The sequence below is a fragment of the Triplophysa rosa genome, linkage group LG12 (assembly GCF_024868665.1).
Source record: "Triplophysa rosa linkage group LG12, Trosa_1v2, whole genome shotgun sequence".
NCBI lineage: Eukaryota > Metazoa > Chordata > Actinopteri > Cypriniformes > Nemacheilidae > Triplophysa > Triplophysa rosa.
The window spans coordinates 1699812-1714591 of NC_079901.1; the positions used below are offsets into that span (position 1 = coordinate 1699812).

The 14780-nt window shown below is 37.9% G+C and overlaps 1 protein-coding gene and 1 long non-coding RNA gene across 3 annotated transcripts in view; one reads left to right on the forward strand and one right to left on the reverse strand.

Moving 5' to 3' along the window:
* gnb5b (guanine nucleotide binding protein (G protein), beta 5b) overlaps window positions 1-4215 on the reverse strand; it is a 91957-nt gene extending 87742 nt beyond the window's left edge. Inside the window, exons 1-2 of one of the 2 annotated variants that reach the window (XM_057347328.1) lie at window positions 4193-4215; window positions 576-725 (exon numbers count right to left, since the gene is read on the reverse strand). In XM_057347328.1, the coding sequence (XP_057203311.1) occupies window positions 576-701 (126 nt within the window). In that variant the 5' untranslated portion in view covers window positions 702-725; window positions 4193-4215. Of the gene's footprint in view, window positions 1-575; window positions 726-1903; window positions 2013-4192 lie in introns of those variants that run through there. The other variant, XM_057347326.1, reaches the window with a different exon arrangement.
* The window catches only part of LOC130562401 (uncharacterized), a 36652-nt gene extending 29237 nt beyond the window's left edge, over window positions 1-7415 (forward strand). Inside the window, exons 2-5 of the long non-coding RNA XR_008963945.1 lie at window positions 5717-5851; window positions 6104-6176; window positions 6282-6376; window positions 6832-7415. This is a non-coding gene — a long non-coding RNA (uncharacterized LOC130562401). The remainder of the gene's footprint in view (window positions 1-5716; window positions 5852-6103; window positions 6177-6281; window positions 6377-6831) is intronic.
* Window positions 7416-14780: the final 7365 nt, after the last annotated feature.

Below are 14780 nucleotides of genomic sequence, written 5' to 3' on the forward strand. Positions count from 1 at the left end.
TGCCACTCCAAAGTCTAAACTCCAAGCGCTCTACCCTTCGAAGGGAGTAGGGCATAGGAATGATCACTTCCATGTGGAATTTTCCCTGTGACGGTTCATATATACCGTTTGTGGTCTCCCAGCGCTTCATAATATGTGTAGTTAAGCATTATGTGCTTAGTATACAACAACAAAAAACGCTTTCATTTCTGAAAACTTTTTCTTTTGGTTTACCTTTGATAAAATTGGGCAAGCTCAGATCGTCGTTGTAGGACAATTTAATCTGAAGGATCCTTGGGAGGCAGTCTTTGTTTTGTGTCCTTTATTCGGCCCCTTGAAGAATGCATGAAATGCATCCTCCTTCAGTCCTTCAATCACAGACAATTCTTTGCACACATCCTTCAGATTAAGTTGTCCTACAACAATGCTTAATGACGAGGCAGCCAAGATATGCAGGCTTCAGTTTGAGAAGCACCTGGAATCACAAATTTATGTGCTTGGAATGTTATTTGATAGATCCCTGCAACAAATATGGTTTGGTCGAGATACGCTGTCACAACAAAGCTGTATTGGCAGGGTAGTCTGTGAAAACATACCAGCTCCACACAAAGCGAGCAGTAGTTGATGGGCTCATTCTTTAGATAGATGTTCATCAGAGGTTTGTTCTGACTGCAGTTATCACACTGGCCAAACGTGATGGCCAAAAACGTCTGGTCACACATCTTTGTGTCTTGTAGAGGATGAGCCTGTAAACAAGAGAAGCAAACAAATGCATGCACTTCAGCTAATAACTACAGTTGAAATGTGACCTTTGTGAAGTTTAATCAATTAATATAAGCTTTTAGGTCATTTATATGCTAGTATTGGAAGATTCTCACACAATTTCTAAAAAAGGTATTCTTTTTTGGGGGGGGGGGGAGTGTGGCTGTAAGTTATTATAATAAGATCACTATTTCCAATTAATTTTGTAAAATTTTCAGGTCGAAAATTTTGTTGCTAAAAGTTGCTAAATGAATTTGTTAGGTAATTATGTCATGATGTCATTACATAACGTCACAAAACTGTGTCACTTCGTAGAATATTGTTGTGACGGTGTGGGACAAACAGGCAGAAAGAGCGGATCCAAATGCAGTCATTGAATACAATTAATCAAAGTACCAAAATAACATGAGAACAGGGAAACAAGGAGGAGGATCACTAAGAATGGTATTAAACTGAAAACATGAAACACCAACATAACAGGAATAACAACAGACAACACTGGGGTTTAATCCTGCCTTCACGTGCGTTCGGAATAATTGGAAATATGAGTTTCCGAGGTAAAATTTGCACATGAATGCCCTCTGATGTCGCGTTTCCCACTGGGATATTGGGAAACAATTTTGATACCCAAGTTTCCGTGATGGACGGGCCTTAAACTTTAAACATGGCGGATGGCAGAAGGATTTCAGCTGTGAAAGCTGTCAACCACATCTCTCACAACATTCAAAAAACTACTTAAAACCCGTCTCTTCTGTGAATACTTGACAGCCAAATGAGAAATAAAAAACACGAACCCTCTTTTTTCTCTCAACAGGTATTGTTCTGGCTTTTGTTGAAACTAGTAACTCTGTATTAGCACCTATTGTATTATTGCTCCTGTATGACATATCGCTTATTGCTCCCTGAACTCTCTGTAAGTCGCTTTGGATAAAAGCGTCTGCTAAATGACTAAACGTAAATGTAAATGATATGATTTATTAGTTTTCCCGCAACAGCTTCTTTGTATCGTCGTTAAATTAGTACATATTTACATATGTGAATAATCATTTGAAGCATACTGTATGTTTTCTACACAGCAAAAATATAATGTATTTCACCAATATTCCAGAATTGTCAGCAAGCTGACTAGAACTATACAGGATGTATGGTTAAAAACTATTACCATATCTGATTTCCCCAAGACACACGCAAGCATGAATCTGGCTTCTTCCATTTTTTCCGACAACAAAGCACCTGAACTCAACCGGTTCGGAATGACTTCAGAACTTGAGAACTGACAAATTTCTGAGAGCTTGTGAAGGCAGCATAAATATACAGAACTAATAAGGGCTCTAACAACAACGAAACAAGACACACCTGGGAAACCAATGAACAAAAGAACTACAAAGGACTACACAGGAAACAGGAAGGATCAAAATACAAACTTAAAGTCCACCTAACAAGAACATGGAACATGGAACACATACCAATTGTAAAAGCAACATAAACACAAGACATGATCAGATATTGTTATTTTTAAATACATTTGCAGTCATTTTAAAGGCTGCATCCTCCAGGTCACATTTGTCAGCTTTTGAAATGAGACACAGCTAGTCGTGTTGTGACTAAGTGTGTGACAGTGAAAATATGTGTATGAAATAAATGTATTGCTTTATTTTTCATAGCTGAAACGATTTAGGTAAAAGTGACCCTTAAGTATGCTTTCTAAGTTTTCTTTGAGTAATCAATAACAGAAGCAAAGGTTTAGTGCAATGTTATTGTCAAAAATCTATCAACACTGTAAAAAATGAAAAGTTGACTTATCTTAAAATTTCAAGGCAACTCGCTGCACAGCTTTTTTGAGTTTACTCAACTTTTGGCCAAGTATTTCGCCTAACTGAATTATCTGAGTAATGTCACATGACTGTCAATTGAAATAAATAGTTGAACCAACTTAAAATAAAAATGCAACAATCAAGTTTATGAGTTCACTCAACTATGGACTTAGTTGGCCCAACTCATATAAATATAATTGTTTTATTATTATTTACACACTCTTAATACTCAATTCTACTTAATGCTATTAGATTATTAATTATTAATGATAATCTTAAACTGTAATTTATTTTATTATTAAGTTTATTTTTTTTAGCCTTGTTGTGCAAGTTCTCTGGAGCTTGTGCAGAGGCAGCAGCTTTTGCCAGAGGGGAACTGGAATCCCCTGGTTGGGCCTGGGTTCTCCTGAGGTTTTTTTTCTCGATTAGAGTTTTGGGTTCCTCGCCACCGTTTGCATACTGTTTTTGCTATCTGCCTGACCGGGGGGGCTGCTTTAGAATTTTAAAGTTTTACTTAATTAATATTGCATATAGGAATTTATTATCTGTTATATTTGACCTGTGCTTCTCTCTCCTTTATCCTAAATGTGTGCTCTCACTGAGCATGTGTGTGTGTGTGTGTGTGTGCGTACTTATGCGTGTACGTACGTGTGTGTGTGCGTGTTGTGTGTGCGTGCGCATCCGTGTGTGTGTGTGTGTGTGTGTGTGTGTGTGTGTGTCTGTGTGTGTTGGTGCGTGTGCGTGTTGTGTGTGTGGAGTGTTTTGTGTGTGGGTATGTCTGTCTTCTGTGTTTTCAACCTTTTCTTGTTTTTGCAGGTACAACTTTGATTGTTTTGCTTGTAGTCAATGTGTTTCATGTGCAGCTGCTTTGTAACAATGAAAATTGTAAAAGCGCTATATAAATAAAGTTGAGTTGAGAGTTGAGTTAATAGATATGTTATATACACACTCTGCTTATGTAACTGCTTAAGCTGTTTGTGTTTTAAACATTTAGTGGACTCCCTGTGTCATTTACTTCAGAGCTCAACACTGAGCGCATGAGCCTCAATCATGGTAACAATCATCAAACATCATTAAACATCATAGTTAAAAAGGAACTCTAAATACCAAAGGTAACTTACAATGACAACAAAAACAAAAAATATAGCCAGCAAACACTAAACTAGCAATCATTTTAATAATTTTAACCAGCGAATTGAAAATTCTGCAATGCATGCTGGGAACTTTCAAACACTAGAATTGTTTTTTGAGATTACACAGTTTGGCAAGTTGGTTAAACTTCTTGACGCGCTTTGGACAATCACTTAGATATCTAAGTACAGTCAACAAAATAATCTTTGTTGGTATCACATTTAGACTCATTTTGTTCAGCATACTCAAAATAATACATTCTTCCTCTTCTACTAAAAAACTTTGTTCAAATTACTCTGTTACCTTTGTTGGGTGAACAATTTGAAGTTGTATTTTTTACAGTGAATGCAATATATTCACTAAAGAAGAAAAGTAGCCTATTGAGTGACCTATTTAATTTTAAGTTTAATACCATTAAGGCAACGCTTTATATTCATCCACAGACATTTTTATAATGACATAAAATATCTTATCTTTGAAAGCAGAATACATTTGTTCAAACATACCTTTCAATGGATGTGTGCTTGAAGCAGGCTGCAGTCTTAAGTGGTAGGAGAAAGGGATTAAAGCTGTAAAACGTACAGTCAGTAATCTCCTTACAGGAGCATTAGTGTTTATACCCTGGAGAAGTTTTAGTAGCCAGTCAGAAACATGGAACAGAAACTCTCATAAACAGTGTAGCTTAAGCTGGTTAAGACTAAGGCCATGTAGTTTGATGAAACACACGGAGCAGTAACATCCCTGATAACAAGAGAGCAGGTGAAAACCCTTGAATCAATGTAAAAAATTGTTGATTTGTCAATGTTAATAGCATTGAATCAATATCACTTCTGCACCCGCAATTAATGTTGGAATTTCATCAAACCACCATTATTGCGATCAGTGTTTGTTTAAGTTGGGCTCTTGACTCTCGATTTTCATTAGGTTTCTTCTCTTTGCTCTTTAAGTGCTTACAATAGTGTTTTAATGAGAATTAAGGGATGTTTTAAAGTTAATTTGGAGTAGGTTACTTTTTGTGATGGGTGTCAAAATAAAGATGTAATAAAGATGAAAAATAATCCTAAATAATGTTAAAGTTGATCTTTCATGACTGATTTGAAGGTTTTGGTTCACAAATGCAAAGACACTGTGACCAAAGTAGCAGAAAGCTTAATTTACACACTTACACCAGCATGCATTGCAGCTTGAAGCTTTCTTTTGTTGATTATCACCATTGTTGAATTGATTCTTGATGTCAAATTGATTCAGCATTTTAACTATTGTTTATGTTAATTCATAGAAGTATGATTGCAGTACCACAGCCTTAATCTCACACTGTAGTATTACACATTAATAACACAACACACACGTGAGCAATTATTTAGATAACCTCACAGCAATTAAAGTCACTTGATCTCAATAGATCTTAGATTTATTGCCTCAACAAATGTATTTTAAAACAATGTTACAACAGACAAGGAAAACTAAACATTAGACAAGAGCCCAACTAGACCAAACACTGATCACAATAATAGTGGTTTGTAGAAATGTCAACATTTTATTAGCATTAAAGGGATACTTCACCTAAAAATGAAAATTCTGTCATCATTTACTCCCCCTCAGATTGTTTCAAACCAGTGTAACTTTCTTTGTTCTGCTGAACACACAGGAAGATATCAGCTGAACTTCGCAGACCATGTTGCCAGCACCACCCGGTCCTGTAGATTCATCCTCTACAATATTAGAAGAATTAGACCTTTCCTGTCTGAGCATGCACTGTAAAAAAATTCCCTGTTAAATTACAGTAAATAACTGGCAGCTATATTTGCCAGCACATAGCTGTAATTTTACAGCATACCTGCTGTAATCTGCAACAACAGTTTATTACTGTAAAATACATTATAATTTGCACAATATAATACTGTTATTTTAGTGTTCGTGCTGTGATTTCCATTAATTGTTTATTACCAGAGGTAATTGGTGATTGAAACAGTCATAAGATTGATGTTGTATTTATATTACATACTACTTTCCCAACATTTCTTATGTAGACAATTGAGTGTCTCTCTCATCTGGCTGCCAACCAGCTAGGGATGGGGAAGTCAATATATATCCTCAATCACTACACAGCATTTGTGATTCTCCTTGGAACAAAATCGCAGCTTGCACGGCAGAACATGCCAAAGGTAATCAAAGTGGCTAGACTATACTGTTGATGTGCAATTTTGTGTACAGGAACAAATATTATAAATATATTATTGTTATATTATATACAGTGTTATCTTTCATTATTCATGTATGAAATATAATACATTATTTATTACAACCTAACATACAGAATTTACAAAATCGGCAGCTTTCCATGTAGCTTAAAAAGTTAACTGTACTTAATGGTTGTTTAAAATGCAAATGTAATTAATATTTACGTTCTTAATTAGGTCAACTCTGACGATTATCAGGGAGTAGTTTTATTTGTGAATGCTAGCCACTAGAGTCCACTAGAAGTTGCTGGTGAGTTGGTGAATGATATCTATATTACATAAGTTAAATCGTCTGGTTTATTATTTAAAGGTGTACTCAATATTGTTTACATATTTCTTTCCTTATCATTTTCAGTACATAAATTCTGTCAACCACACTGTGTACATTATTAATTCTTCAAGAAGTTCCAAGGAGGAAGCTGAGTCCATTCGTGCTGCCAACAGATTCAGGTATATTTCTTGAGTTTTCATAAAAAATATAAAGAAACTTACATGCCAACAATAATACTCCAACAAAAAGTTTTCCCCTAGGGTGCATAACTGTGATAGCACAGAATGTGTTCAAGGGGTGGATGCTGATAAAGCATTTTGACAATGCTAAAGATAAATTCTCAGTGATTAACATTCACCAAAGGGGTACACCATGCATATACTCAAGAAATTGAAAGTCAAAAGTCATATTTTTTCCCGCATGACAATAACCTTAAGGTTAAAATGATTCAGGTCAAAATTTATGTAAATGTTACAAATATTGTAAATATGTTGCATTCCAGTGACAATATTGCATTTACATAAATTGCATATAAATATATATATATATATGAATATGTATATACAGTATATATAATATGAATTATATATTTTGTTACTAATTAATACATCAATATAACACCTCACATACCTAGGTACCTAAAAAAGGAAAACAGTCCATAAAACAACGAAGTGGGTGGACATAGAGTGGAGAGGAGGAGTTATGCCGCATGCAGTCCAGCAGGATTCCAACAGCTGTGATGTCATTGTCATCTTGCTATGTGAATTGCTGTACATTGTATTGTAGTTGGGAATGCTGCCCTACGTTGAAGTCTGACACAGTTCACATGATGGTTTTAAATACTGTTTGTTTAGATGGCAAGAGAAATAATCAGGCCGTTTCCAGCTGTTCCAGATTAACATTTAGGAACATCTACCAAGGAAATGGCCCATGAACGGAAAATGATGGCTCTTCAGATAGTGGAAGCATCAGGTTTGTAAAGCAAGTCTTTGTCTGTTCTGTCGAGGAATACCAAATAAAATGCAGCTTTGCAGATCAGACTTAAGTAATAATTTAAATACACAATGCGGAAGTCATGTGTAGAGTAAGACAGTAGTAAATATTTTATAAATATAAGTATTTTGTTAAATAATACTTTAATGAAGTTATATGTTTGGTTATAGGTAATACACTATTTTGAATCCTGTTTTAAAGGGTGCATTTAATAGTCCATGAATATCAAACTGTGTGTTGTTTATTGCAAAATAACTGGAAATAATGCAGTCTTTGCAGTGTTTAATATTGATATTATAAGGTTGTTAAACTAAACAAATACATAAACATGAAATAGACAGTAAAAACTTTTATTTCTGCTACCAACTTTCTCTTCTGTTTATACTTTAGTGTTCAATAAGGCCAATAACTGTGCCATGTGTTCACTGGCAAAGCCTGCTTTATCTCTGTGTCCAGTGACAAATTGGATGAGTTTTTTGTTTACTAATGAAAGGTGAATAGAAAAAGTAAAAAGTAAAAATATTACACTGCACCAATTTAATGGAAGCTGTTCATGGTATTTCCACCTTCATACTCTCTAGAATTTCTTTCAAAATTTGCATAATGGAAATTTTTATTTTTAAGTATTGTATATAGTTCAAGTGTGTGTTCTTATAAAAAAATCTATTTTTATTTCAAAATTTCCACATTTAAAATTTTAATATAGTTTGTCAGGTACGGTGGAGACAGAACCCAAGTGCAGGCAGTTGAAGGGTTTAACTAAAAGACTTTATTATTAAACACGAAAACAAACACCCTCGATGGGGGAAAGATACAATAAATAATATAAGGCTTCAAACCAATAACTTCCCACCAGGGGATAAAACAAACACGATGAATAACCCAATAGTCCAATACAAAAAGGGAAGGTCCACAGGACCACGTAATCCACAAGAAGACGCCTGCACAAGGGAAATATACATAAACGGATACAGATGGTACAATGTGGTAAAATGAACCGACACAGGACTGGGAATAAACGGGACTTATAAAGGGGAAAACTAATGAAGGACAATAGGACAAGGACGGTAACGGGCAGGTGACAAGACTTAACATTAAATGGAAACTAGCAGGGAGATAATAGGACAGGTGAGGGAGATGAAACACTAACGGAGAAACAAGGGGGCGGAGCTAAACGAAAGACAGGAGGACACGCCGCGAAATGTTAAAACAAACCGCCACGTGTCTCCACACAAGACGAAACACACACACAAGACATGGTACTGTCCCGACCCTGTCCACAAGACACGAAAACTCAGAATAGGAAGGACAGGATGCTGACAGTTTCACTCTGTGTTCTTGTAAAAAGCAATCTTGTACATTATTGCCAAAATTGTAAATATTTTCAATATAATTCCAAGAAATAAAAACAAATGTAGCAGTAATCTAAGATACTTAATTTTGGATAGAAGTTGTAGTTCACAGTTTTCTTCACTGGCTGTTACCGTATAGGCATTTTTTTCCACAGATGAATGTACTGTGTCACTTTTTCAGATGTTAAGCTTCCAGTCCCAAAACTTCCAGTAGTCAAAACACAAAAAATTAGGGTAAAACCACAGGTACTGGATCTTCACTCCTTGACGTGTGGACTGCGCTTTTCTACACTGAACACTCTTTGCGGATTATCCCTTAATGATCACGAGGACTTTCACCTCACGGATTACGTCGGGCAGTTGTTGCCAGATTCCTGCACATGCTGAGTCGCTACCTGGTACTGGATTTTAAAGGACTCATTTTGGGTTTTATTTTTCCCTCAGGGAATTCAGCCAATTTTTGGCATTGAGACCGCCATCTTTCTCTTAGAGACTTCTGTTGTTGCCACTCCCCCCCGGTCGATAAGGCCGAGCACTCGAGGCACCTGTCCCACTTCCCACTAGATTTTCTAGTGTGTTCTCCGTTTCAGACGGTCAAGTGTGCCTTGGTGTTGTGCAATTACTATTTCATGTGTCTAGTGCCTTTGTTGGAATAAAACCTGTTAACCTTGCATCTGACTCCTGAATCGTTCCTGACACCATGATCACAGAAACCATCACGGTTGTCATCTTTCGTCTTGGACAGCCCAAAATCGTACAATCTGAACCTGGCTTAAGACTTTGTTGAGACAGCTTTGCTGGAGGTTCATACTGTAATAAATAAACCATAAATTTTACGGTAAAAAATGGGCAGCTGTAGTTGCCAGAATTTCATTATCAAAAATATGGTAGCAACGTTATTGGTTGTACGGGATGGCACCTACTGTACTGTATATTTTACAGTCTTAAATTGTCTTTTTTACAGTTCATAACTGTCTAATTAACATGTTTGGTGGACAAAGATGGTGGCGCGCACAGACGCAGTGGCTTTAAGCTCTCCCGTTCGTTGCTTTTCGTAGGTGTTTTTGTTTGTTTGTTAACTTGTAATTGGTAAATTCAGTCAGGCGAACTACAGTTACAGGCGACTAGATATCTTACACATTGGTTTTCAATGTAATCAAGCAGTTACAAGCAAATTTTTGGAGCTACACAACATACCGGAGGAGATAGCCAGGACAGCAGGCTCTCCATGGATTGTTATCAGCTCTAAACCATCGCTTCCGAGTGTATTTCTCACTAACGCCAGATCACTTGCCAACAAAAGGGACGAATTACAACTGCTGATCGCCACAAACAATATCATGAAGGACTGCTGCATTCTTTTTATAACAGAGACATGTAGTGCACCAACGCTAAAATCATAGACAATCACTGTTCTCCCGACTTGAAATACTTAACTGGTAAATGCAGGCCTTTCTATCTGCCTCGGGAGTTTGCCGCTGTTTTGGTTACAGCTGTTTACATCCCACCTGATGCTAACGCAAATACAGCTCAAAGCTACTTGCTCCAATCAGACTATCCATCCTGATGCCGGTCACATCGTAGCAGGGGATTTTAATCATGCAGACTTAAAAATAGTTCTTCCCAAATTCCACCAGCACATCAAATGTGCAACAAGGGGGAAAACATCTTGGACAAGGTGTACTCAAATGTCAAGAAGTGTTACAAGTCCATTTCACTGCCTCATTTAGGGCAGTCAGACCATCTTTCTATGTTTTTAATCCCTGCACATGTCACGGGGGACTAGTTGGGAATAATTGACTGAAGAGTAGGATCTGTTGGCTCTGGAAAGTTGGGGGCGGGCTTCATTTTTCTTTATAGGTCATTACCGTGGAGAGTTCAAGAGTGCAGTGTGTCAGCAATCGGAATTCGCAAGTTCGGGAGTAAGGCATTGTTTAGCAGACACGAGGGGAGAATTGCGGAATGGACATCGGTGAGAGTGTTGCTGGACGGGCTGGAAAAAGTGTTACACTGGGAAGCAGAAGTGAGGAGTATAGCCAGCGTGGTGAACACGACTCGGGAGTTAAGGACGCCATTTCTATCTACACGGAGGGGCAAGTTACTCGCTCCCCCGGCCAGTTAAGTGACCTTCTCTGGTTGGAAATTATTGCTGTGCCATCTCGGACATTTATTTTGTAAACTTTCCTGGCAGAGTGAACGTTGTCATCTCTGGAGTGAGCCGAGCAGAACGGATTGAGTGGAGGAGTTTGGGGTGAGATGCTAAGGACCACAAGAACGTGGGCGATAGAAGACTGACGACTTTTCTTTTACCTTTTGGACTGTGTGAGTTTTTATTGTGTAGCCAAGGTAGACTTATTGTAAATACAATCTTATTGGAGCACCACTCGACCCTGACTTCGCTTGTGCCTTATGCTGAATTTAAGCTTGGTGTGGAGGAGCTGAGAGTGTGATTCTGTAAACACAAATGATTTAAAGGGTCTACTCTGCTTATTCTGGATTTAAAGGTTGTTTGCAGTGTGGGGTTGTGACTCCTTTTGGTGTGATTTGTCCCTCTACTAACCATCATACAAATCTTTAATCTTCAAGACCTTAGGCTGAAGCCAGTTGTGAAATTGGAATCCAAATGGTGTAAAGTGTGAATTGTTTTGTCTGGGACTGCCTTGTTTCTTTTAAAAGTGTTTATGCTATAGCAATTTTAGATTTAGTGTGCCATTGTAAAATAGAGATATTATTTTGAAGTAACTGTTCCCCGTGGCATTATTGAGGAATTCAGTTCGCTCCGCGGAAGTTGTGAGAGGAGTGATAATTAAATTGGTGTAACCTGCCACAACTTTGGCGTAGTCGGCAGGGTTTGTTTTAAACTTAGGTTGAACAGCCGATTCCTCAATTATGCTTGGGGACGATCCTCAAGCCCCGGGGGTTCCAGTTATGATGATGCCATTTTTTATGGGCGGACCGTGGGTACAGAAGTTTAGCGAAACATACTCAGAAGTGACTTTTGGGGACTGGAAAGAGCAAACAAGAAATATATTGACTCTCCAAGGACTAATTGTTGGACAACAGCTACATTTTATTTTGGGAGTCTTGGAGGGGGAGGCAAAGAGGGAAGTATTCACATTATTGAAAGAACTGTATGGTGATAACACCCTTGTTGCTGCATTGAGGGCACAGTTTTTTAATTATAGACAGGAAGATAGGCAGTCCATTAGAGCCTTTTCTCTCCAGTTGCGTGAGTTATTTTCCAGATTGGAGCGGCGAGATGCCATCGGCTTGGAGGCAGGAGATACGCTGCTGAGAGAACAGTTTGTGATGGGGCTGCAAGAGGGCCCTATTTAACAAGAGTTGCGGGCTCAGGTTCGGAGGAACAGGCGGCTGGCATTTGAGGAGGTGCGGAAAGAGGCACTGTCTCTGGAGAGCGATTGGCAAGATCTGTTGACTTCCCCTATGCCAGTACTTGTACAGAGTGTTGCTGCGGAGCCTTTTGCTGACTGGAAACAGTCGCTGTGCTGTGAGCTGATGGCAGAGGTAAAAGAGCAGTTCACTGAAATGTCAAAAACTTTTTTTGAAGAGTTGCGTCACAATCAGAATTGAATACCCACCGACACTGGCCGAATTGAGTCCTATTTGGCTCAAACACATGGCAACCAGAGGCCTTTGAGTCATCCTGTTACTGGAAGATTTAAGTTGGACAGTCAAGGCAGACGAGTGTGTGATGGATGTGGGGAAGTGGGGCATATTCGACGACAATGTTCTGCCCGTCAAAGTTCTCGGCGGGATTTTTGAGAGTACAAGTTACTGTGGGCCAAGTAGCTGGACCAGTTTTTTTTAAATGTGGCAGCCGCAGCAAGTGCGCGTTCAGAGACAAGCCCCATTCACGACTTGTATTGTCCTGAAAGCGTGGTCTGTGGTCTGTATAAAAACATTAAAAATGAAACTGTTGATCCAGTTTACCAAATGAAAGTATGTTGTGAAATATATGCTGTTACACCCCATCTAGGGGTAAGGGTGCATCATGAAAGAGTCAGAGAAATGAATGAATGATAATAATGAAAATGTATTGTTTTAACTTGGGACCTAAGGATTCAAGAGTTGACATAGCCAAAATAATAAACAAAACTTCCTTTATTTTAAACCTTCTTGCTAAACCCTAATAGCAACAGAAGAAAACAAAAATACAATGTATAACCTAACTCCCTTAACAGAAACAAAGATCAAACTTATAGCAAAACAGTCGCTTTCAGACTCCCTACTTTCCCAAGTTAAGCGGTAATTACAAATATATACAAGTTAGAATATTTACAAGGAATAATCCACAGAACAGAAACGAAAGCCTAGCTCAATGTCAAACAGGCAAAAGGTCTAGTATCACAGTTAAGTTCAACAAGCCAGAACAACACAAACAGCAAGTGAGCACAAATGCGCTGTCGAGAGAAGTGAAGACTGGATTCTTATAGGCAACAGGTGTCGTCATGAACCAATCAGGGCAAAGGAATGATCAGTCGTCAGGAGCCAATCAGGTTTCTTCCTGGACAGAGACACAAACAAACTTCTCCCACAGGCAAATAAACATAGAAGGTCATAACATATGCATTAAACAGGACGTGATGAGATCTTTGGATAGCTACCGGAACCGCGGGTTAGCCTACATAAACATTGAAAAACATTGTTTCTTTCTTTCTTTGTTTGACGCCTCATGCTTCTTATCATTCGTTTCAGAAACTACCTTTTTACCATTAGAAAGTTAAAACTGATCATAATATTGAATCGACCAAGCAAAATGAGGTCTGTGCGGTGCGAGGCAAGAAACTTGCGACTTTAGCCGGTTTGTGAATACTTTTCGTATCATCAGCCAAAATATCAGAGACGGTATATTTGTTTTGTAGCTCAACTTCTGACAAGTTAAACATCTTATTTGTAATACATTTTAAAACTGCTACGTTCCGAAATATTTCGGTTCTTGAATGACTTGCTCAATTTGAGACGGCTCTTTCGCAATTCACATGAAGCAGCATTTAAAAGGGGATTTCTAGCGCAGTTTAAGCTTAGGAAACTATATGTATGATATAATTGATGTCAGGGTTAATTAATGATCGGAAATATGTTGTTTAAGTGTGATTTTGCCAACAATTTTAGAAATGAATGTTGCCAGGCTATCTGAACCCTGCACTTTAAAAGAGATATATAGTTACTGCTCACACAACCTCCATCAACCCCCACCTCCTGCTACTGCAAGAAGAAATCACCCTATAACACTTTAGCGAAAACTCAACAGAGGTGTCTATTGAGAAGTTGCATATTTAAAAATAGATCGAAATGTAAACAGGGATTTTTACCTTAATTACTTCATAAAGTGCTGTATTGATAAAGAAGATATGAAAACATTTAATTGTTTGTCATTTAAACGAGAGGGCATTACAGTAATATATAAAATGTAATATTAAAATAATTGAATATGTTATGTAAATTAGGAGCATTACGATTATAAAAAGCATATTTTGGCAAAGATGTTTGGTTTATGTTTGGAGTTAAAGGTGCAATGCGGGATGTTTTGTATGATCTATTAACAGAAATGCAATATAACACAAAACTGTGTCTTTAGATGTGTATAAAAACCTTACGTAATGAAAAGTTATGTTTTTATTACCTTAGAATAAACCAGTTGTATCTACATAGGGAGCGGGCCTATCTGCATGGAATTTGTTATGTTGCGCAGCCATGTTTTGTACAGTAAGCTCTAACGGACAAACAGCTCTACAGAGCGCGTTTCGTATATGTTGGTCTTCTTCGTGTGTTTTTTTTTTGACGCAGCTTGCATCATCACTGTGTTGAAGACGCACAAAGTAGTAAGTCGTAGTACGGAGAGAAGGAATAGTCGTCATCGTCTAGCTGAAGCAATTGATTGTTCTGTCTTAGAAGTTTTGATAAAATGGAGTACCATGCGTATTGTGCACTAGTGCTGACAGAGCGTGAATCTCCGTCGTCAAAGAAGCTTAAACGTGATGCTGCCAGACGAATTAGAGACAAACGGCGGCAGAAATCCAGGATAAACATCGGTGTATCTATTACCAGATGGAAGGCACTGTTTAAATACAAATGTTTTCAAGGCGATGCCGAAGTTGCCTGTTTTCTGCTAGACTGGTAAGATAATTCAACATTTTCAATGTTTCCACTTTTTCAATGTTTACCTGTCATGGTCCTGGTTGGGTCGGGGTTTCGATTTGCACGTGGGTTGTGGTGT